This window comes from Puma concolor, chromosome B1 (genome assembly GCF_028749965.1).
Source record: "Puma concolor isolate L17-30 chromosome B1, mPumCon1.1.hap2, whole genome shotgun sequence".
Classification (NCBI taxonomy): domain Eukaryota; kingdom Metazoa; phylum Chordata; class Mammalia; order Carnivora; family Felidae; genus Puma; species Puma concolor.
In genome coordinates this window covers 50001665-50026377 of record NC_141670.1, presented here as the reverse complement: position 1 = coordinate 50026377, position 24713 = coordinate 50001665, and the positions used below count along the sequence as shown (strand labels likewise).

The 24713-nt window shown below is 38.9% G+C and overlaps 1 protein-coding gene across 1 annotated transcript in view; it reads right to left on the bottom strand.

Annotated features, from left to right (window-relative positions):
* Positions 1 to 248: 248 nt before the first annotated feature.
* ELP3 (elongator acetyltransferase complex subunit 3) overlaps positions 249 to 24713 on the bottom strand; it is a 96487-nt gene continuing 72022 nt past the window's right edge. The window contains exons 12-15 of the mRNA XM_086703768.1: positions 22429 to 22494; positions 20574 to 20801; positions 19566 to 19647; positions 249 to 472 (exon numbers count right to left, since the gene is read on the bottom strand). Coding sequence (XP_086559894.1) covers positions 396 to 472; positions 19566 to 19647; positions 20574 to 20801; positions 22429 to 22494 — 453 coding nt within the window. The 3' untranslated portion in view covers positions 249 to 395. The remainder of the gene's footprint in view (positions 473 to 19565; positions 19648 to 20573; positions 20802 to 22428; positions 22495 to 24713) is intronic.

Sequence of the window (24713 nt, the reverse complement as noted above, 5' to 3'; positions counted from 1 at the left end):
CTACTCCCAAGTTTACTCCTCAAATGACAATAGCTAGCTTTACTTCATGAATTATGGTGTCCAAATGAGTTGATTAATTTGCTTTCGTCACTGTGCATGAGTCATGGTAGATCAACTGCAGGCTTCATGCAGACTTTAGAAACTGGATACATGACTGAAGAACACGCAGCAGCTCTGGGCACCAGGGGCTTGGTGGGCTTGGTCGGCAGGCGCCTGGCCTGGCCCTGAACGCAGTTTCCAGTCTCTGCAGCTGCAGGATGAGGGTGAAGCTCCTTGCCAGGGAGGCAGGGTAGGTCCATTTGTTTTGCTCAGCCTCTCTGCTGAGTAGTCAAGGTATCTTGAATCTTTATTTTCTGCCAGGGAGGACACTGCATCAAGGTGGGCCGGTGTGGCCATTATTTCAGCGTCTTTACCATGTACGGCCCTTGTAGTCTGTAGCCAATCTTTCTGTAATAATTCCTGGTGCCGACCCCTGTGAGGCAGCAGAAAACCAAAGAAAGAAGAGTATTAAGCGTAAACTCCCGTAAAAACCCTCAAAGGCCAGCAGATGCTCCTCTCTCAGCTCCACCCCCACCCCCCTCATATTCACAGACCAAATTCCAGTCCAGATCGAACCTCATTTTAACAAGTTTGGAACATTTTTATCATTTTGAATACAGGCTGTATTAAACTATAGAAACTTTGTATTTTAGAGCCTGTGTATTTCAGTCCTGTTGGCACACCATGGGAGGAGGTGGATTTAAGTGTGACCTGTCCACATTCTAAATGGAACCAAACAGTATCACAGTTCCCCGGAAGGTGAAAGAGAGGGGAGACGGGGGAAAATGGGGTCTCCACAGAGCCTAGAGAGGGAAGGGGCACCGAACGAAAAGAAGCTGTGCTTCAGTGTCAGTGTAACACGCCCTCTCGTGAGCGACAATTTCAACAGAATATTGGTCACATTAAATTAATGCTACTTAATTTGCATTTTATTAAAGTTTTGTTTAACTGGCATATTTCTTTCATGTATGAACAGTGTAAGTACCAGAAGTTCATACCTGTTTTAAGTTTGTATGCATTTAAGCAACATTAGCTGATTTAAGGCAATACTAAAGATGTATGAACTTTTTTTTTAAAAGGGATCTACATATTAAGTTTGAGAAACACTATCCTAAGTGATCCCTCTAAATAAAATACTGTCCCACAGAAGATGCTGAGAGCTCACAGGAGGATAAATGCATGGCTTATAAGGTAGTGTCGACTGGCGTGGTTAAGAGGGGACGGGCTCTGGATCAGTTTGATCTGGGTTTAAGACCTGGGCCCATCATTTTATAGGTCTGTGGCCTGGGTCAGTTACTTAATTTCCCTGAACTTTTTTTTTTTTTTTTTCCATATAATTTATTGTCAAATTGATTTCCATACAACACCCAGTGCTCGTCTCAACAGGTGCCCTTCTCAATGCCCATCACCCACTTTCCCCTCTCCCACTCCCCAGCAACCCTCAGTTTGTTCTCAGTATTTAAGAGTCTCTTATGGTTTGCCTCCTTCCCTCTCCATAACTTTTTTCCCCCCTTCCCTCTGGTCTTAAGTTTCTCAGGATCCACCTATGAGTAAAAACATATAGTATCTGTCTTTCTCTGCCTGACTTATCTCACTTAGCGTAATACTCTCGTTCCATCCACGTTGCTACAAAAGGCTATATTTCATTCTTTCTCCTTGCCAAGTAGTATTCCATTGTATATATAAACCACATCTTCTTTATCCATTCATCAGTTGATGGACATTTAGGCTCTTTCCAAAATTTGGCTATTGTTGAAAAGTGCTGCTGTAAACATTGGGGCACATGTGCCCCTATGCTTCAGCACTCCTGTATCCCTTGGGTCAATTCCTAGCAGTGCTAATGCTGGGTCATAGGGTAGATCTATTTTTAATTTTTTGAGGAATCTCCATGCTGTTTTCCAGAATGGCTGCACCAGTTTGCATTCCCATCAACAGTGCAAGAGGGTTCCCGTTTCTCCACATCCTCTCCAGCATCTATAGTCTCCTGATTTGTTCATTTTAGCCACTCTGACCAGCGTGAGGTGATATCTCAGTGTGGTTTTGATTTGTATTTCTCTGATGAGGAGTGAACACTTACAGCAATGGCTAGATGATCTAGACAGAGAATCAATAAAGAAACAAGGGCCCTGAATGATACATTGGATGGACTTGACAGATATATTTAGAACTCTGCATCCCAAAGCAACGGAATATACTTTCTTCTTGAGTGCACACGGAACATTCTCCAAGATAGATCACACACTGGGTCACAAAACAGCCCTTCATAAGTATACAAGAATTGAGATCATACCATGCACATTTTCAGATCCCAATGCTATGAAACTTGAAATCAACCACAGGAAAAAGTCTGGAAACCCTCCAAAAGCATGGAAGTTAAAGAACATCCTACTAAAGAATGAATGGGCCAACCAGGCAATTAGAGAAGAAATTTAAAAATATATGGAAACAAATGAAAATGAAAATACAACAATCCAAACACTTTGGGATGCAGCAAAGGCAGTCCTGAGAGGAAAATACATTGCAATCCAGGCCTATCTCAAGAAACACGAAAAATCCCAAATACAAAATCTAACAGCACACCTAAAGGAAATAGAAGCAGAACAGCAAAGACACCCCAAACCCAGAAGAAGAGAAATTATAATAAAGATCAGAGCAGAAATAAACAATATAGAATCTAAAAAAACAGTAGAGCAGATCAATGAAACCAAGAGTTGGTTTTTTGAAAAAATGAACAAAATTGGTAAACCTCTAGCCACGCTTCTCAAAAAGAAAAGGGAGAGGACCCAAATAGATAAAGTCACGAATGAAAATGGAATTATTACAACCAATCCCTCAGAAAAACAAGCAATTATCAGGGAATACTATGAAAAATTATATGCCAACAAACTGGACAACCTGGAAGAAATGGACAAATTCCTAAGCACCCACACACTTCCAAAACTCAAACAGGAAGAAATAGAAAACTTGAACAGACCCATAACCAGAGAAGAAATCAAATCAGTTATCAAAAATCTCCCAACAAATAAGAGTCCAGGACCAGATGGCTTCCCTGGGGAATTCTACCAGACATTTAAAGCAGAGATAATACCTATCCTTCTCAAGCTGTTCCAAAAAATAGAAAGGGAAGGAAAACTTCCAGACTCATTGTATGAAGCCAGCATTACTTTGATTCCCAAACCAGACAGAGACCCAGCAAAAAAAGAGAACCCTGAACCTTTATTTTATCCTCTGTAATAATGTACTTAAGTTTTCAGGATGTTGAGTATTAAATGAGATAGTCTATGGAATGTGATTTGTGCAGGGTCTGAAAAAAGCCAATTCCTCAGAAACATTGGCTGTTATTATTCTTTTAAAGCTGTTTACGATCTGGTACCCAACTACATTTCTAGCTTTATCTCTTGCTACTTACACCTCTCTTCTTAAAAATTATGCTTCAGCCTTGGTGAATTTTAAATTTTTTTAAGTTCTCTGCACATGTCTGGCTCTTTTTCTAGTTTCCAGGTCTTTGCTTATGCTTGTTCCCTCTAGCAAACTAATCAGACCTAAGAAGGGGGTGGTGGAAACCTCCATTTATAGGTCAGAAGCACTGGTAACAACCTGGACTTGCAATTGGCATTTGAAGTGAGGACACTCTTGTGGGCCTGAGCCCTTAACCTGTGGGAACTGAAGCTGTCTCCAGGTAGATAGTGTCAGAATGGAGTTAAATTACAGGACACACAGCTGGTATGGCAGAATTGCTTGATGTGTGGAAACACCCTACATCCGGTGTCAGTAGCATAGGTATTCAGAGTATCATGTGCAATGTGAATGAAAACAACCGCGGTTTTCTTTACAGTGTTCTGCCCCCCAGAACTCCCCATGGTGGACTGTGCCACTGTTGGCCTCCCTAAGTGGTACGAGTTCTATTTACCTTTTTCTTTACTTTGTATTCCTAGTGCTGAGTATTGTGCATGAAATAGAGACTCTTAAATACTGAGAACTGAGGGTTTGATGAGGGTTTAAGGGGAAAGTGGGTGATGGGCACTGAGGAGGGCACCTGTTGGGATGAGCACTGGGTGTTGTATGGAAACCAATCTGATGATAAATTATATAAAAAATTTAAAAAAAACCCAAAAAACAAAACAAACCAAAAACCCAAAGAACTGTTAGCTCTTTCAAGTCTAGCCTAGTTCTTTAGCCCAAACATTTGCTACTTAGGAAAAGGACTTTCCCACCATGTTTTGTTTCCTATCTCCTTTGAAAGTTTTCAAGTGTTTAGAAAATTGAATTGAAGCTGACACAATGGAAGTAACAGTACTATATCATGTGATGACAGGTCACTGGACAATTTCCCTTTTAATTCAAGGATTACTGAGAAACCACAAGAGACTCCTAATGATAGGGAACAAACTGAGGGGTGACAGAGGGAGGTGGTTGGGAATGAGCTAGCTGGGTGATGGGTATTAAGGAATGCACTTGTTGTGATGAGCACTGGGTGTTGTATGTAAGTAGTGAATCACTGAATTCTCCTGAAACCAATATTGCACTGTATGTCATCTAGAATTAAAAAAAAAAAAAAAAATAGGATTACTGATATTCCATCTTGCACAATTTCACCTTGTCTCTACATTCTAATCATTACTTCTACTCAACATTGTGGCTACAACTTGGGATACAGCAAGAGGAAAACATACACAGAATATAGGTCAGATAGTAGCACACACCCACTGAATATAAGAAGACAGCTCAGAACCCCCAGAGGGGTACAACCACTTTATTGTTTGTACTATTTCCTAAAGCTCTCGTTCCATAAGCACATCCTATAACCCAGCAATTATATTCCTGAGTGAAGAGAGAAATGAATGCTTATATCCAACAAAAGACATTATTTATAATATCCAAACAGGAAATAACCCAAATATCTATCAGTAGAATGGATAAATTATATTTTCACCCACAGAATGGAAAAAGGAACTATAGCTATCTGCAAGAACATGGATGAACCTAAAAGGCCTAACATGTATGAAAGAAAGCACATATGAAAGATCCCATCAACACAAAGTGCAGACACAGGTAAAGTTAATTTTATGGTCCTGGAAGTCAGAGTACTGGTTACATCTGGAAGATGGTATGAACTGAAAGAGGGAAGGAGAGTCTCCTGGAGGGCTGAAAAAGTTCCACCTTAATCTAATAGTTACATGGGAATACAATTCACATGCAAAAACTAATCAAGTGGTACACTTAAAATGTACTTTATTGCATGTAATATCTCAATTAAGAAAAAGGCTCAAGAGGGGCACTCCATTTTATAGATGTCTCAATGTGTTTTGAGAACTCAATTTGTACAGAGAATTTAGGAAATAAGGTAGAAGGAATAGGATGAGTGGCTCATTCTACACTGAACCCTCAACTTGGACAAACCCACCACCAGGAGACCTCGGAATATACTTTTCCTATCCACAAAGAAGCTAGAATTCATAGCATCTCTCTCCATGCTAGCCGCTTCCCTTACTTATAGTCCTGTTGTTCGGTCGCCATGCTGTGCTTCATTTGACTTGCATGTCTATCTTCCTAGAATGTAAGCTCTTTGAAGTCAATGACTTCCATCATTAGGAAGTGTCTGGCATATAATCAACTATTGTACTGTATTCAGTTATTATGTTGTATACATACAAAGAAATGTGCCCCTGAGGGATGTCTTTAAAAAGAAAAAAAAAAAAAAATTGCCTGTATGTTAGGTGACAGGTAGTGAAAATGACTCAGTGTAAAAGGCATGAAGGGCAGGGCTTTATCTAGTTCCAGCTTTCTTACCTTGTTAAAGATTTAGAGGCAGCTTTCTGATTTATACTGTTATCTCTTACGAAGTTGCCCCCACATTTTAAAGACATAGCTCTGGCTTTTTATATTTTCTAATTTCACAAAGTAGATGCCATTTTCCATGGACTTAATTTATTATGGAGAATATGTAAAAGTAGAGGTGATGTATCGAACTTCCATATACCCATTACCCAGCTTCAACAATGATCAATTAATTCACCAGACTGCTAATGCTTCTAGCTTTCTACTCATGTGAAGTCATAAAATACATTTGGTTTCCTTCCGGTTCTGCTCAGCATGTTCACTGGAGGCATGTTTTAATTGCCTTCTTTCAAATAAAGATGGTGATATCTCCTTTACCATTAATTACCAGACTGAAGGTGTACTGTTGGTCAAAGTGCATCCTAGAACAGCTACACCTGTTATCTGTCCACCATAACCAGCAGAGGTGAGACAGAAGCAGTTCCTTACATCTAACACAGGACAGCCCTCGGATAAGTGCAAAGTTCAACAGAGTGTGCCCTGATTTCCGAAGCTGCTGAAAAGAACAGCTTTACTGGGGTAACACTAAGCATTCCTCAGTCATGATTCCAACTGAGCATACAGGCTCCCTGAGCTATTTATGCCTTTATACAGGGCATGGGCCTTAGAAACCATTACAACTTGAGAAGAGGCATTCAGGCTTTGTGCTTTTTTGAAAGAAAGGTATATTTTCAGGCTCCTATCTTTGTTTCCACTAACATGCAGTAGCACGGAGATGGAAAATCTACTTCTGGACCCTTTGGGAAGATTTAAGTATTTTGGGGAAAGAAGTCTGACCTCCAGCGGGTCTGAACTCCAACCTCTTAAACAACTAAGCAAAAATACGCCCGTTTGTATTTCTTTGTGCCTCTTGTTTCTGGACAGCTTCCCCACCTCCATGCCCCTGCTGCATTTCTACAATCTGCAGAACAGGCTGGTAAAAGCATTAGCACTCTTAGCCAGCTTGGAGGAGAACAGGCCATCACTGGGGCTGGGTATGGGCCACACCCTGCTCCCCTCACCCCTTGGTGCTGAGCAGGGCTCCAAACAGTCCTCCTCACAGTAACTTTCCTCTTGTTAGTCGGCCAACAGCAAGCAATTACATTTCACAGCTGATGTCTGCCAGCCTCCTGGACTGACGTAGGCAGACTGTGTCACAGGCCTCAGCGTTAACACTGCTCCTGCCCTTGAGAAGAGATGCAGTGTACAAGTAACTGACTTCTCAACCTGATCGCTTGGGTGTGTCTGCAAAGCCCGGTGGGCTAGGGAATGAGCAGGACTTGAACCGATATGCAGCAGTCCTCAGGATGCCCTACTAGCATTGTTAGTAGAGCATTCGGGATGGGGAGGGCAGGGGGTGGTCCAAATGCCTGTTTTGTTTTATCCTCCAAGTTCTGCAACCCACAACCCAAATTCACCTATATTGTGGGGGCCTTTTTCCTACCCTTGGAGGCAGAATACATGTTTTAGCTTCATCGCTTTGCCAGATGTGATATGATCAAATGAGATAAGGTGGAAAAAGAGTATCCAGACACGTGCCTAGAGTAATATTCTGTGATTTGGCTTTGGTCACCAGCCTCTTTAGCTACCTTCAGCCACATCACATTCCTGAAGCCAAACTTGAAAAAGGAAAATATGTTAAATCAACCCTTTGAAACTTAAATCTGATTTTTCTGAGTAGGTACAAAAGATTGAGATGATGATTCATAATCATTAAAAAAAATCAGTGAAATAAAAACAAACTGTTTTAATTACTTTTGGGTTCAATTAATCAACTATTTATTGAGTACTTGGTATGTGCCTAGCAGCGTTAATACAAGGCAAATGTATTCATTAGTTTCATTCATTTGCTACTAAAATGAGACTTTATTACATCTCATTGATCGCTTAGTTGGATGGCACTATTTCACTCAACAATGCCCACGTAGGAGAGTTGGGAAAGGTTTTTATTCTGAATGTCTGAAAATGAACCAGTTAACTCAATGACCCTAAATCTTTGAAAGAGAATTTTTTCCCCTTGCTATGTTATTAAAAAAAAAAAAAAAAAAAAAAAAAGAAACTTACAAAATTACCCACATGTAATCTTAGCTCTTCAAAGCAGCTGACTATTTCAAATCATTAATAAAGCACATTAGTACCTTATTCTCCATCATCTTGGATGATACAGAGAATATCTGAGTAGAGGTGTAAGATCCAACCTGCTACCCAGCAGCCTAAAATTCCTCTATCCATTCTGAAATGGCTATACCAAGGTAATAGCGAAGACAAAATGAACAAAGGATAAAGTAGATAACTTGTATAGCAGTTACACAGAATTTAAATGAAACCTACTGTGGTAACTTAGAGTAGGATGACGGTGGTAGGTTATCTTACAGCTCTTAGATTTTTTTCCCCTCACACAGTGTCTGACCTAGGAGAGCCCACAAACTTCTAATTCAAAACTGGACTGGCTCTGTTCATATCAGGGCAAAATATCTGCTATGTCACAGATCATTCCCACTACTTTGCTCACATCCCAAATCATTAGTGTGTCTCTGCAGAAGTTAAAGACTGTGCCATCTGCAACCTGGAAGGAAGTGGTATCCCTTATAGTCTTTTAAAAAATTGACTTTGAAAAAGCAAATGGTCAAATAGGAAACTCCAGAGATCAGTCCCTCCACTGAAACAACCATTAAACTGGAAAAAAATAGAACCAACCATCTTGAGACACTAGAAATTGATAAGACACTTATAGCAACCGGGGTGGGGGGGAGGGGGGCACTTGATGAAGGAGCTGCTGAACTCTGAGAAGAGAGCAGCAGATGTAAACCACATACTCTCCCCCATTCCTACAGCAGTTAGCTGAAGCCAGCTAGCTGTGTATTTTGTTTGGTTTGGAGGCTCCTGGAGGAACTACTGCCTTTGCTTTGGCCTCTTCTTTCTGTGCTGGGTGTTTGTTGTAAGATTTGAAGAGACATATAGCACCCTCCCCCATTTTTAAAGATCCAGACATTTAAGAAAATCTCTGTCAGGTCACAGGCTGATTGCAGAGAGGACAGAAACTTTAGTGTCCACATGCAACAAAGAACTGACTTTACAAAAATAGTTTGGAAAAGTCACTACACAAATGGATGACTGCAGCCCTTAAGAGCAATCCCTGAAGAGGGGGAGAATCTTTTATATTATTCAAATGTGCAGTTCTCAACATCAACAACAAAAACAAACCCAGGAAAATAAGGCCATTCGTGGGAAAAAGAGAATTTGACAGAAACTGTGCCTGAGGAAGCCTAGATACTGGGATTACCAGGCAGAATCAACGGTATTAAATATGCTCAGGAGCTAAAGGAAACCATGAACAAAGAACTAAAGGAGCACAACCAACAAAAGAAAAATCACTAAGGGGGACTGTATCAAATTAAAAAGCTTCCATACAGCAAAAGAAATAATCAACAAAATGAAAAGACAACCTACGGAATGGGAGAACATATTTGTAATTCATATATTGGATAAGGAATTTTATCTAATATACTTAACTCCTACAACTTAGTAACAAAAGTCAATCTGATTAAAAATGGGCAGAGAAATTAAACTGACATTTTTCCAAAGAAGATATCCACATGGCCAATAGGTACATGAAAAGTTGCTCAACATCACTACTCATCAGGGAAATGCAAATCAAGACCACAATGACATGACCTCATTCATACCTGTTAGCCTGGCCATCATCAAGAAGACAAAAGAACAAGTGTTGGCAATATGTGGAGAAAAGAGAATGCAAATTGGTGCAGCCATTATGGAAAACAGTATGGAGGCTCCTCAGAAAATTAAAAATAAAATTGCTATATGATACAGGAGACAAAGTGTTCAATTCATCAAGGTTTAACAATTATAAACACACATACACCTAACAACAGAGCCCCAAAATATATGAAGCAAAAATGGACAGAATTGAGGGGAGAAATAAATAGTTCTACAATAAGAATTGCAGACTTCAACAGACATTTTCAATAATGGCTTGAAAAATAAGACAGAAGATCAATAAGGAAATAGAGGACTTGAAAAACACTTTAAACTGATTAGACCTAACAGGCATATACAGAACACATCACTCAGCAACAGCAGAATATGCATTTTCCACAGGGGACATGAAGCATTCTCCAGCTTAGATCATAAATCAGGTCATAAAAGAAAACTTAATAAATTTAAAAAGACTGAAATCTTAAAAGTATGAAGAAAAGTATAAAGAAAAAGAGACTGAAATTACTAAAATTAGAAATGAAAGAGAAATTTATTTATAGAAATAAAAAGCATTAGAAGAGAATACTATGAAGAATATTGATGTGTGTATACACTAACACACTGGATAACCTAGTTAAAATGGACAAATTCCTAGACACACAAACCACAAAGATTGACTCAAGAAGAAACAGGTCTATATGGTCCTACAACAAGTCAGGAGATTGAATCAGTAATAAAAAACCTTCCAACAAAGAAAAGCCCAGAACTAGATGGCTTTACTTGTGACTTCTATTAAATGTTCATACACGCACACATGCACACAGCATACACACGTGGAATATTGTTCAGTCTTAGTAAAGGAAGCATAATCTTTTAATGTTATAGTATGAATAAACCTAGAAGACACTATGCTAAGGGAAATAAGTCAGACACAAAAGGCCATATACTGTATGATTCCACCTCACAGAGACAAAGTAGATTAGAAGTTACCAGGGGTTGGGGTGATGGGAGAATTGAGAATACTGCTTAATGAGGACAGAGTCTCTGTTTGGGGTAATGAAAATGTTTTGGAAATAGTGGTGATGGTTGTATAAAGTTGTGACTGTAACAAATGCCCCAAAATGTATACTGAAAAATGGTCATAACGGCAGGGGCACATGAATGGCTCAGTCGAGCATCCAACTCTTGATTTTGGCTCAGGTCACTATCCCAGGGTCATGGGATTGAGCCCAATGTTGGGCTCTGTGCTGAGCATGGAGCCTGCTTAAGATTCATTCATTCTCATTCTCTCTCCCTCTCTCTCTCCCCTTCTGCTTTTGTAGGCCCCCCCCAAAAAAAATTAAAAAAAATTTTTTTAATGTTTATAATGGCAAATTTTATGTCATATACAATTTACTACCTTCCCAAATTGAGAAAACAAGACTTCAAGGTCCATTAACTATTTTCAGGTGTTTGTTTGGGGGCAGGAATGTGGATAAGGGTAGGATATCTTTAGAGAGAAACCAGCCCAAAGATGGTCTATATTCTATAACCTAGTAGAAAGGTTAAGTGGCCAATATCATAGATCTAAAGGATTAAACATTTAGATAGGCTTATAAAGGGAAATACAGAAATGTCCTCATGGAAGAGAGATAGCAGACAAAAGGTCAGATGCAGGGGTTACTTGTGGGGGCCTGCCAAAGTCTACTTAGGACAGTGTTAGGTATAACTGTGCTGCCATGACTGGCTCTATGAAACCCTGATATTGGGTTTGGGACAAGAACTCTTGAATCTACATATGGCCAAAGACAGTCCATCCTGGGAGAAGGCTAAATGAAGTTTTCTGTAGAAAGGGACTGGGTAACTTAATCTCAAGTAAATGAAAACATATTTAACTTAGTAGGCAAAGGTGGCCGCCACCAGATCTTCTCTTTAAAAGTGGATATATTTCCTCTCTTTTAAAATGTGGGCTGGCCCAATGACTCTGGTAACCAATAGAATGGGGCATAAGTCACATTGTGGTAGACAGTCTCTAAGAGGAGGACTCCCAAAGTCCCTGTCTACTGGTATTCAGTCTTGCATAATCCCTTGAGTGTGGGCTGGACTTGTTGACTTATTACTAAGAGTAGGTATAAGGACTGTAGCTCCCATCTCAAGGGGCCGTCTCTGTGATCACTCTGCTGAGGGCAGCAAGCTGCCATGTGATGAGCAGCCCTTTGGAGAGGCCTACATGGCATGGTGAGGAACTGTGGCCCTAAGACCAACAGCCCATGAGGAACTGAAGCCTGTCAAATCACATGGTAAACCTGGAAGTGGATCTTTCAACCCCAATTGAATCCTGAAATGATTACAACTCCAGCTGATACCTTAACTGGAGTTTTATGAGATACTTTGAGGCAGAGGTACCTTGCTAAGTCACTTCTAGATTTCTGACTTATAGGAATTGTGATGACCGCTTGTTTTCAGACATTAAGTTTTGTGATTATTTATTACACAGCAACAGATAATGAATATAAGATGTTCTGGGACTTCTAAGTCTAGTCTTTGCTCCCTTCCTTTAAGAGCCCAGCCTTCATGCTATGAGAAATGCAAGTCAGGTAGAAAAGAACCAAGGTGCTCAGGCTGACAGTCTCAACTGAGCACCCATTACCAGCTAGAACTGAAACTCCAGACAAGCCAACCTAGTCACAGCTGATGGCCATTTAAGCCACCCCAGCCAAGGTCCTAGACATCATGAAACAGAAGTGAGCCATCTTCTCTATGCCCAGTTGAATTTCTGACCCACAGAATCACTAAGAAAATAAACTGTTGTATTAAGCCACTAAATTTTGGGGTGATGTGTTACACAACAAGAGATAACCAAAACAAACACTAATTAGTAGGATTTGCAGTAAGAGGTAACAGGGCACATAGGATATAGATCTGGGGCTTCTGGACTGCTTTACCAAACAACAGTGATTCATTCATAAATAGTGGATAAAGCAGACAACTGGATGCTCAGGGAGGTAGAGGATTGGGGGCAGGGGGCATAAGGAAATATAATCCCATGGCCACAATCTAAAACCCTAAATCCATCAGTTAATGTCTCAGAAATGTGAGTCAGAGACAACAGTTCAAGCCATGTGATAAAAAGAATAAGAAATTCCCTGTTATGTCTTGCTGGAATTAGAAATGCTTAAACTAAAAAGCTCTATAAAAACAGTATCTTGGTTGCTAAGGAAGGCAGCATCAATGTTTTCCAGAATTATTTAGTAATCTGTTCCCCCAAAGGGGAAGAATCTGCCAAATCCTTGCCTCTAAGATCTAAAAGAGGAAAGTTTTATCAAAAATTGAGTGGATTATAACAATGTCAAATATTTATAGAAAAGAACAGTACTAATCACATGAAAGTTACATTGATAAGGAGTTAATACTGCAACAAACTAAAATCAGACATTGTGATGAACAGCAGATGATGAGAAGTCTAGACTAGACAACTCTGGAGAAGGCTTCCTTCCTCAGAAAACAGGCCGATGAAGCGTCTAACTTTACAACAAAGGCAGTCATTTATATCAAAGCACCCAGACCTCTCAGGAATATTATTAGAAGCCACATGATAATAGCACTATTCCTCTTCCCAAGCAGAAGTACAGTCGTAATTCCCAATATCTATAAACTAAGAGGAACAAGAATGGGGAGAAAAAGTATACATATGTTAAGCATGTCAACATTAGCAGGGCTGTCCTCTGGGACATTAATGTGCACATTTCTGAGATACAAGGACACTTGATAGCATGGACCTAGGAAGAGAAACAGCACTTGCCAGATGCTGTTCCTCATGTGCCAACAAGCTACTACCCACTCCTATCACTAGCTTCTGCCTAGGAAACCTCACCATAAGATCCAAACAGTGGACACTCACCAGTGGCCTATTAAGGAATATTTGGAAAACATGCATTAGTTACTATAGTCATGAAATACAGAGAGAGGGATGAGTATAATGCACTTGATATGCAAAGTACTACAATCTGGTACCTGATTCCTCTACAAATGAATGAGTAACAAATCAGGGAATGCAGAGTCCTGGGAGGAGCTATGCAAGGATGCCTCCACAGTCCAGCTGCAATACACACACCAGTTGGCAAACATTTAGCTAATTTCTTATCTAGCAAAATAGTATTCCATATCATCATTGCTAGTCTAATGATTAAGAATCAAATTCTTGTAGCAAAGCAATATTTTGTTTTTATCTATTATCTTTAAACAGAAAAGATATCACCCACCACCACAACACAATCCTATTGGAACATGCACCAGAAAAGAAATATGGGGGCACCTCAGTGGCTCACTTGGGTAAGTAAGTGGCCAACTCTTGATTTTGGCTCAGGTCATGATCTCATGGTTTGTGAGTTTGAGCCTGGCATCAGGCTCTGTGCTGACAGTGCAGAGCCTTCTGGGGATTCTCTCTCTCTCTCCCTTTCTCTCTGGCCCTACCCTGTTTGCACTCTCTCTCTCAAAAATTATTTAAATAAACATTTAAAAAAACATTTAATTGTTAGAATGCTAAAGTGGAATAAATAGAGGAATATACAGAACCCTAACAATGTGCATTTCATTAGGGGATAATTTATTACAAGATAAATTATGTAAAGGGATGAAACAGAAACTACAAAAGAGCACACAATCTTTCCCCTTCCTTTCTGACAAGTCCTATGCACACAGCACACAGGCGGCACAAACTAGTTTGCATTTGGCAGGCTTCCTGTGTCCTTACCAACGAAATAAGCCAAAATGAGGAAAAGCTTTTCTAGGCATTTTGGTAAGGATCAAGAGTCCATTACCAGACACATCTAGTTACAAATGTATGCTTCTTTTCACCTAGATTATAATGCAGAGAATAAAACTACCTTCACCTTAAGTAAAGGGAGATGGGTTGCAGCCTGGAATACAGGTGAAGTTTCTGGGGTTCAGTAAGTAAATCTAAGCCATTTGTAGTTTAATGAAACCAAATGACTGTTATTTTCTGCCCACATAACATTAAACACTGGCTCTGGGGTACAAGACCATGAATTTCAGTCCCAGGAAACCATATTGGATTATGTAAGGCATAGGCATGTTGGTTTTTTCACTAGTAGGAATTGTAGATGTAGCTTTTAGAATCATATTCTGAGCATCATGATTTTAGAATGATCTCCTCTCCACAGTGACTTGTTTACTCGCTCTATATTTAAGGTTTAAGGATTATTCATCCTATATATTTATCTTCCCCCCTTCTCTCTTCTTTGACTTTAAATGGGTTTAAACAAAATGGCTAACAGTCTCTGACTTCAGTGGATTTCTGTCATCAACCATTCAGACATTTTCCTCATTTCTCACCATCACTGTGTGATCTATCAGCCTTGTACAATTCTTGGCCAATGGCCATATTAATTTTCTACTTGAAAGAACACAAATAGAATACTGCTTATGACGAAGGTACTAGGGGGAGCTTGGGAATAGCTGTTTGTCTTGATGCATAGTAATTAGCTTGGCAAACAGAAACAGTAACATGATTGGATCTGATACCTAGCCAAAACTGCCAAAAGAAAAAAAAAATCATCTGTTGGGTATATTAAGTGGCTTTTTAAATAGCAGCTATCAACAGTTATATTTGCCCTTTTGGAAATGGTACGGGCAGTGTAACATCAGAGATCTCCAGTTTCCATGGTGATTATTAGTGATGGCATTTCAAATGTTGTAGGTTAGGTTCTACAGTATAATCACTTGTACTTGACACCATAAGACAGGGAAGAGAAAAAAATGGCTTCATCCTAACATATTTAAAGGAAAGAGAGATAAAAATCCACATAGATAAACATCATGGCTTTTAAGTAGATACAATTTGTTAATCTTAAACAGGTGTATGTTGACAGAAGCTACATAAGCTGGTGAGAGATACTAAAGCACTTGGATATAATAGGGACTAATTAATTGCTTATTTAGCAGTAATTAACTGCCCACACATGTTATAAACTGGTTGTTCTTACCTTACTGGTTTACCCATTTTGTATATACAAAAAAGATTATTTTCTTATTCTGAAGCAATTAATCATGAGTTGAGATATAGTCTAAGTAGAGAGAAAAATTTATCTTCCTCTGGAGTTAAGGATAATCTGTGGGGTGAAAATTGAGTTAACTGTGCAGCCCATTTCAACACCCCTCAAGGTCCAGGCAGTAGTATCTCATACTTCCTTGATCTGCCCTCTCAACTCCGGTCCCTTGAACTTAGGAGACACTCAATACACTTGGTGATTCTGATGCTGATGAAGCCAATCATTTCATTTTTGCTTTAATTTTCAAATTTAGAGTTGATGGTTAACTTTGAAATACAGTTTACTTACGAAGACAATTATACATACTTAAAAAAATAGAATGAATAATCTAAAAGGTCTAAGTGCTTCACCTGACTCCAATAAACAAGAAAATTTTCAATTTCCTCAAGTAGCTATAAAGTCAGTCTTTTAAAAAAGGATAAATTAGCTGTAAAATATTCAGTATATGCCTTTTATAAACAAAATATATTGAGGTAACAAAGATAAAAACCAATTTGTTTTTAACAGGGAAAAACAGAACACATGGAGTCTGACTAGTGATTCAAATCAGATCTACTGTGCAGTTAATCATACTGTCTAGAGGCAGAATCAAAGATTATAAATCCAAATAACAGAAAATCTGCTGGCAAGTTGAGGGGAAGTCATAATGAATCAGAATGTAATTAAAAAAAAAAAAAAACTCGACATAAGTGCATTACTCTTACAGTCACTGTAACCAGAATGATAAATGACCTGTCTCTCCCTTACTCAAACTACTAGTTATGCCAGGACAGAATATGTAGGCCACCACTGTGTACAAAAGCCTGCAGACCAGAACAAGGATGGATTTACAAATCAAAGACAAGGTCAGAAAAAAAACATACAACGCTTAGGTCACAAAGTAGCACCAAATTGTGATGAAATCAATATGTATCCACAAATCATAGGATAACCTAACCATGGGAAACTTTATCATTTTTATCATCAAATATCTAACATACAAGGAGACTAAGTGCAATTACTAATGAAATTAAAGGGCTTCCTAACATGGTTTCAGGAAAGAATCTACTTAAAATGTAATCAGTAAAACACAAGTAGTTATGTTGAGAACTAAAAGAGATGAAAACACTAAGGGGCAGAATTATAGACTGCTAGAATTGTAAAAGATAACCTACCCCAATTTTTTTCAGTAAGGGAAGAAAGGTCTATGGAGATCAAGTGAAATTATCCAAGATCACAAGGAGTGAGGGCTACGGTCAACACAGGAATGGAATCCAAACTCTCCCGCCACCAAGTGTCTCTTCCTATACAGCACACCTAATGAAGCACTGTGAATAAACACAGTAGACAAGCACCACTGCGATCATAAGGATATTTTCATTCCAAGGATCAAATTATGGAGAACTGTTTGACTTTTTACAAAAACTAATTTCACACACACACACACAGTACTCAAAGCAGAAAGACCAAAGTGAAATATGAACAAACATGGAAGGACAAAAGCTACATAAAAGGTGATGATAATGTATACTTTAAATCTGTACTACTCAAAGTTCTGAATAATGGACATCTCAGGTGTCTGATTCAGAAACTTAACTGAACAATAATATGTTACTAAATTAGAGAAATAAAATGCATCATACATAGAGAAATATTCTTGGCTTTTTTCATCAGAAGGGTGATCAGATCTTGAGTCAAAGAGAAAGTCAAGGTACTATGTGCTTTCCCTAATAGAAAGCAATGACGCAACTTAGAGACTAGAGTGACAGGAAATAATGCTTCCTTCCTCCCACAGAACTCACTTTAGTTCCAAAAGACAATCCAGGACTGCTCTTACAGAAACCCACTAGCCCAAAGAAACCCCCTATACAGAAATCTAGTAGTCCTACTGTAGCAGCTAAGGAGAAAGGTTCTTCCCAGCTTTTTTCAGCAAGACTCTTATTTTAAAAATTCTACAAGCAGATGATCTGAAATTGAGCTATTATTTAGATTATGATAAAAAGCTAGAAAGAGGACAGATGCTGATTTCCACTTAGACACCCTACTCATAAAAAGCAGAAACTAAGGCTCTTATGGGTGCCTGAATAGAACCTCAGCCAAGTCAGGGGCCCTCTCTGCATGTAACATTTCTACAAATAGATAGATATTATGAAGGCTAATGAAATAATGTGGAGAAGTAATAGAATACCAATGTTCTTCGGTTGTAAAATTGATTATGTTCCCACAGATACCAGAAAACCACGTGACTGCACAGTAGACTGCGGGTGTGCAGGCCCCACCATGGTCACAGAGAGTATCTTTCCCTTAATGGTTTGGAAGAGAATATGAAAACCTTGCCATTCAAAATGTGGTCTGAAGACACAATTAGCACAGGTATCACTGTAAGTTGGTTAGAAATGCAGGCTCTCAAGCCCCACCCCAGACTGAATCTCCATTAAAAAAATTTTTTTTTAATGTTTATTTATTTTTGAGAGAGAGGGAGAGACAGAGCGTGTGCGTGCGCGCGCGCACACACACACACACACACACACGAGTGGGGGAAGGGCAGAGAGAGAGGGAGACAGAATCAGAAGCAGGCTCAAGGCTCTGAGCTGTCAGGACAAAGTCCGATGCAGGGCTTGAACCCACAAGCAGTGAGATCATGACATGAGCCAAAGTCAGAAGCTTAACTAACTGAGCCACCCAGGCGCCCCCTGAGTCTGCATTTTAACAGGATCTCCGGATAATGTACAAGCACATTAAAGCCTGAGAAGTACTGTGCTGAACACACTGACAGTGTTCTAGCGAAAGGGACTGCTGAATGTCAGGTGCTTTCAACCCTTCACAGGTGTGTGTGTAGAGTAAGTCTCAAGTCAGGCTGGACCTCTTCGGGGAACAGGAAAGGTTGACTTCTGGACAACCACAGGTTACAACTGAGACGTAAACATTTTTTATTACAAATTATCAGTATCGCTTAGGTGAGCCTCTTTTTAGTGAAATTAAGGTAACAGAGAAAAATATATAAAGCTAGCCATGTTAAGAAATGTTTTACTAATCCATCTGGATAATGCCAAAAACCATAGCCAGACTAAATGATTAAGTGAGCCTGGGTCATTACATTTTCATAATTATAATCATTAAAACCTGGGCAAGGGTGTTGATTTATTGATTAGCAACAATTTATTGATTTTTTTTTTAAAAACTCATTTCAACTCTCATTTTCAGAAAAGATTATTTACAAGATCTTAAAAGAAAAGAATCTGCTTTAAGAAAGGAGCATGTTTTCTAATGGGAAAATAAACCTGGAGGAAAAAAAAACCCTACGTTCTGATCATGGCTTTTCCACATTAGCTTCTTATTAGGAATAGCAATTTTTAGGATATAGTACTGAACAGTAGGAGTGAAAGGGTATCTATATTATTTCTTTTTCTCTCACACTAGAATTTCCTTTTTGTGCCCACTTCCCTTTGTGTGATGTCCCACACAAAGTATGGGGAAAGCTGTTCCCTGAAGCAAAGTCACTGAGAGCAATATTTATGGAGCAAAGAACTCTGCCTTTAAATATCTTGTACTGGCAACTGAGATTCCATTTTAACTTTCTGAACAACAGTGTTGATAACAGCCACACTGGTTTACTTTTTCTTGGATCCATATCACCAAATTTCATTTTCTCAGACAGACATTTCTTTGTGCTGGGCACAAAGCACAAGAGAGGAAATGACGACTAGTGGGGCAGACAGATGACTGGTGTGACAGCAAGAAAGATAGGACACCGATTACTGGTCTTGCCACTCTGTGCTTCTGAAAGCTCTACTCCACCAGACTGCTTACAGGAATTCTGTGTGTGAGCACAAGTCTTTTACTGTTGTACTTGGCCCAATCCTGACTAATCATAAATAGGGGTAAGAGAAGCCTGAGATAGTTTTAACTGTGATACCAAGTTAAAATGTGAATGAATCATGAATTTTGCTCTCCTCCAGTTACCTGATATAACAGCTATTTTCCCAGATCCGTGTTCTTCTCTAGCTATTCTTTCTGCCTCCTCCATCAGAAGCATGCCAAATCCCTGGAAGGAGCAAAGGAGGGGATTAGGGAATTGAGAAGAAAGGAAGTCAGTAAGAGGGGTCTGTAAAACAAAAAGGCTAATATTTAGTAGTTGCTAAAATCTGCTAAAATAAGAATGACAAAAAAAAAAATGCATGGGAGTAAGAAAAGAGAAACCATTCAATTATACCAAAAATACCCTGTAGCAGACTAGTAAAAAAGGGAATAATTTTGCAACAAAAGCCATCAAAAGGTATTCTGTGGATGATGTAATCTCATCACAGCAAGGGGGCAATTGCCTCTCAACTTCCTGTCTCTTTTTAAATAAGTTCTAGGCAATCTCTAGGTGATGAAGTCTGGGGCATCTAATCTTGTATCTATTAGTCACCCCTACAATTTCTAAAAGGTTTTTGAAACCAGGCAATACTCTTAAATCACTAAGTTTGGGGTCTACTCTGTACCCACCAATAGTGGTTTTAAGCCACTTCCTGGAAATTTTAAAGAGTGAGTTATTTCTTTATTTAGGTTGTCTGTGGGGAGTGGAACAGCATTCCACTACATGTCAGATATAGCTTGCATCTATGAAGACCTTTAATATTTCACAAGTGCTTTCACATTATCATCTGCTTTGATTTCATAATACATAGTTGAATCATATGAAATTGCTGGTATTAGGCCATTTCTGACTTTCAAAAATAGCAATTTCATATGGTTCAATCTAATACTATATTCTACCTGAGTCTCCAATTTGTCTCTCGCTCCTCCTCCTTCACACTCAAAAGAAAACATCTCTAACATACAATATTAGTTCTTCAGTTTCTGTCCTTGCCTTTCCCCCTTCCTCCTTCCTCCTCTGCCTCTGCCCCCTCCTTCTGCCCATTCCTTTTCTCTCTTCCTCCTTTGGGCAAGTTTCTAATTATAGTCAAATAGAAATGGAATACAGGATACCTGATGCTGAAATTTAGTAGGATCTCGACTGCTCACAGGGACTACACTTCCGTACACATGCAGCTCTCGAACTATGGAAACACCTCCAACCAATTCAAAACGGAAGGTTTCTTCTGAACATTTTCGTAATCTCAGGAGGCCAATCAGAATGTCTTGATCTGGGTCTTCATATGATAAGAATGTTTCCCAGCCACCATTCGCCACATAATCTCTCCTTACCAATTCAACCTGTTTAATAAAAAGTCACACACACAAAGTTTTTTAAATTAGAGAAAATTCATTTTTATAATTGTAAGTATTTATTTAGGTTAATACACACAATTAAGGATAACGAATAATCACGAATTAGGTTTCTTTTTACTTGTCTACTTTCAAATATCAATGATTAAGAAAGAGTTCATGCCTTGTTCATGGAATATTATAAAAGGAAAACAATTCTATAATTGCATAAATATTTGAACTTCATTAACCTTGAGATTCTTACAGAGATCTGGCTCAGTAAATGCTTCTATGTACTTAAACCTCTGATCCTCCATGAAGAGTCTCGAAGGTAAAATTACATATTATGTCACATGCATAGCTCTTGGGAGCACCACTGAGCCGCAGAACTGTTAGGTCCTCAATGGTTTCATTTTCTAGTCTTTGCTTCTTCCACTAAAACCTGATTTTGGGGGAAAAATGTGTTACTGGTCACTTGTTCCTTGATGGGCTTTTAAGAAAGTATGGCATCCCACAGGGCCCTTAAAATATTATGACTAGTTATAAGATTAAACATTAAAGAAAATTCAAGAACTGGAGAGTAGCTTATAGGGGAAGCTCTGTGGTACCAATCTACATAGGCTTTTGACTCTTCAACTCATTGTTCAAGTGGCCCTTGAATTTTGCATCTGCATAAGCAATATGTAACAATATTCAGAGACAAACCTACATATATGGGCATGGTCACACTCAGACACATTCTGAAGATAGGCTGACTGTACCAGTAGTGAAGTGAACAATTCACACCAATGCTTAAATTTCCTCTCAGACTTAATGTTTACTAACTAACTGGATTGCACAAGAATTTGGAAAAATGATTAACTGTGCTTGGGTCTACTTTTTTCTTCAAAAGGTCCCAGATGTTAAAAAACATCAATTAAACAAACCATGCATTTTGAGAATAGAAATATCAATGCAGATGTCATCTAATCTCTCTCAAGTAGGGTTCCACAAAAGAGCTAATCCCCACAGAAAGTTTGGCATATAGCTAGGCATTATATGTACATAGGAGAGAAGTTAAGTCATTACAAACAATGACTACTTTTAGGCATCAGGCTTAAGTTTTGTGGAACCCTTATTGACAAGGGCCCTGATATCATCTGATTACCACCAATGGGCAATAATTTTAATAGTTGTAGTACCCACAAAGATAAACAGATCACATTCAGCTCTACCTGAAGGTAGCCACTAGCTGTATGTAGCTATTTATATTTGGATTAAAATTAAATAAAATTTAAAACTCAGTTCCTCAGTTGCACTGGCCACTTTTTAAGTACTTACCATCACATTTCACATTGGACTGACACCACATTGGATGGCACAGATTATAGTTTGCAACCCTGCAGAAGGTTCTAGTGGACAGTGCTGATCTAGAATGAAGTTCAGACTTGGTTTTCCTAACCTGTCTCTTCTACAGTTCAGCCACCCTCATATTTGTCTTTCCTGTCTTAACACCTATATTTGATCCTCAATTACTCTTTGCTTAGTTTACTTATTAACTTCTAGGGATCAGTCCTGTTGGTAAGAAAGTGTGGGTCCAGTTCTGAAAAAAATTTATGAACAGGACCCAATCTCTCTATAAAATGAAGAAACTAACCTGGTATGGCCGTACTTTGTGATGAATTTCTTGGATTCCAACCTCTCTGGTTCTCACATCTCGACACTGAAGAAAAAAAAAGTGGAGGAAAGGGGCAAATACAAAACTGGGTTAACTAATTCAATTTTTATTCATACCTTTCCACCAAACCCTGAGCTCAAAATTAAGTTTGGACATAATTTACAATGAGATAATAAGAACTAAATTTAAAAATAAAACCATCTTTAATAAATCTGAGGATAGGGGAAAACAAAGTATGAAGTTAGTACAGTATTGCTTTATAAACAAGCTTAGAATTCAGAGATCAATATATGATACCCAAATAATATATGTCCTAAAACCTGGAAATAGTTTTTTTTACCCAGGGGATATAGCTGTACCTGTAAGTAGAACCCAAAACTATGTATACAGAAGAGTAAAAAGCAAATTCCTAATTTTTAAATATCTTCATCATTTTATGGCAGTTAACATTTTTAGCATTACCATGCTTGTATCATTTAGAAGTTGGAAAGACTGCTGTGGTATTTTTTCTTTTTTTCAGAGAAGGGCACTGTGGGAGAAAGGATGGGAGGGAGGGATGGAGGGAGGGAGGGAGGAAAGGAAGAAAAAAGATGGAACCTAGAGCTATTTATTATACATCTGAACCACAGTCACAAGAGCATCACTGGGAGGCTGCAGATGATATACATGCAATGCTTCTCCTTGTATGGCCAAGCTTATGTGATAGGACTCTCACGTCTTTTTTTCTTCTTCTTAATGTTTATTTAAGGGGGGAGGGGAGGGAGGGAGAGAGAGGGAGAGGGCAAGAGAGAGTGAGTGAACACTCAAGCAGGGGAGGGGCAGAGAGGGAGAGAGAGAATCCCAAGCAGGCTCTGCACTGTCAATGCAGAGCCTGACACAGGGCTCAAACTCCCAAACTGTGAGCTCATGACCTGAGCCGAAATCAAGAGTTGGATGCTTAACCAACTGAGCCACCCAGGCACCCCGTGACCCTCACTTCTATTCCACAATACAGTATACATAACTACATAGCCTGACATTTATAATTACAGAGTCATTACAGTATTCCATTATATATCCCATGGTATATTTTCCCATACAGAACTGTAAAAATTATTTTCAGGATTCTAACATTTTCTACCAGTGAGAAAAGATCACCCTAGGAAATGTGATGATGTCATGCAAGCTATACTACTAAAACAGCATTATTTATGAAGTGCTGTTATATATGTAAAGAATTCCACGAGAAAGATAAGAGCTCACTATTCAGTTTTATAAAAACAAAGCTATTTCCATGTTCCAGACATGAGCCCAAGATAATAATGCTTTAATGTGGATTCCATGAACTCAAAAATTATATAGCAAAGATCACAAGTCTCTATAATTACAAATCTATTACATTTAGATGTTGTCTTTTAGCTACAGCAGTTCTATACAGTAGGTTGCACGTGAACAAGCTATAGTTACATGCTCTTAATGAACACCTGCATGCCTTTTTGGTGGTGGTGGTGGGGGGGTGTTATGAGAGAATGCTTTTTAAAATCAGAGATTGGTGTGTGCTCATTTTCTGGTAAAGACAGTCTGTGAGCTAGATGTCTTTCAGCTGTCTTCAGTGTTTAGACTCAAACCCAATTTAAGAGAGAATATAAGGGATACAGGGTTAACGACGATAGCTAGATGATGAAATTATCAGGATAACCAGGTCAGGTCAGTCACTTTGGCTGTGGTATTCTCAGAGGAGAGAGGTGCTGGAAGACAAGGACAGTTGGAGACTGGGAAGAAGAACGGGCATAATACAGACTTGTCTGCTTGTTTGGTGCTATTAATTACTCTGATTACTGTATTTGCTATTTTTCCAGAACTTGAAATTGTCTTTTTTTTCTTTCTTTTGTAGAATAAGCCGATCATGTTCACAAACTCTCCTTTGGACAATTTTCTGAAAAGGTTTCTCTATAACAATTTAACTGAGAGAATAAAATGTCTTGGGCAGGTGCACAAACATGACATGCAGTCTTCAAAACGATGTCTCTCAAAGTCTGTATTGTTCATGAGAATATCCCACAGCTCCATTCCAGACCTAGTGAATCTGAATTGCTGAAGGCAGAGCCCAGCAATCAATGCTCAGGCCTTGACCCCACTTTTGGCTTTTCCTCTTTAGCAGCTCTAAGAAGGAGTTTCTAGGGCACTGTGAATTTATGTTATAATCACCTTACTGTGATTTATGAATCATGTGCAGAGACTGTTAAGTTGCAGATTCCTGGGCTCTTCTGCATGTCCAAGGCCAG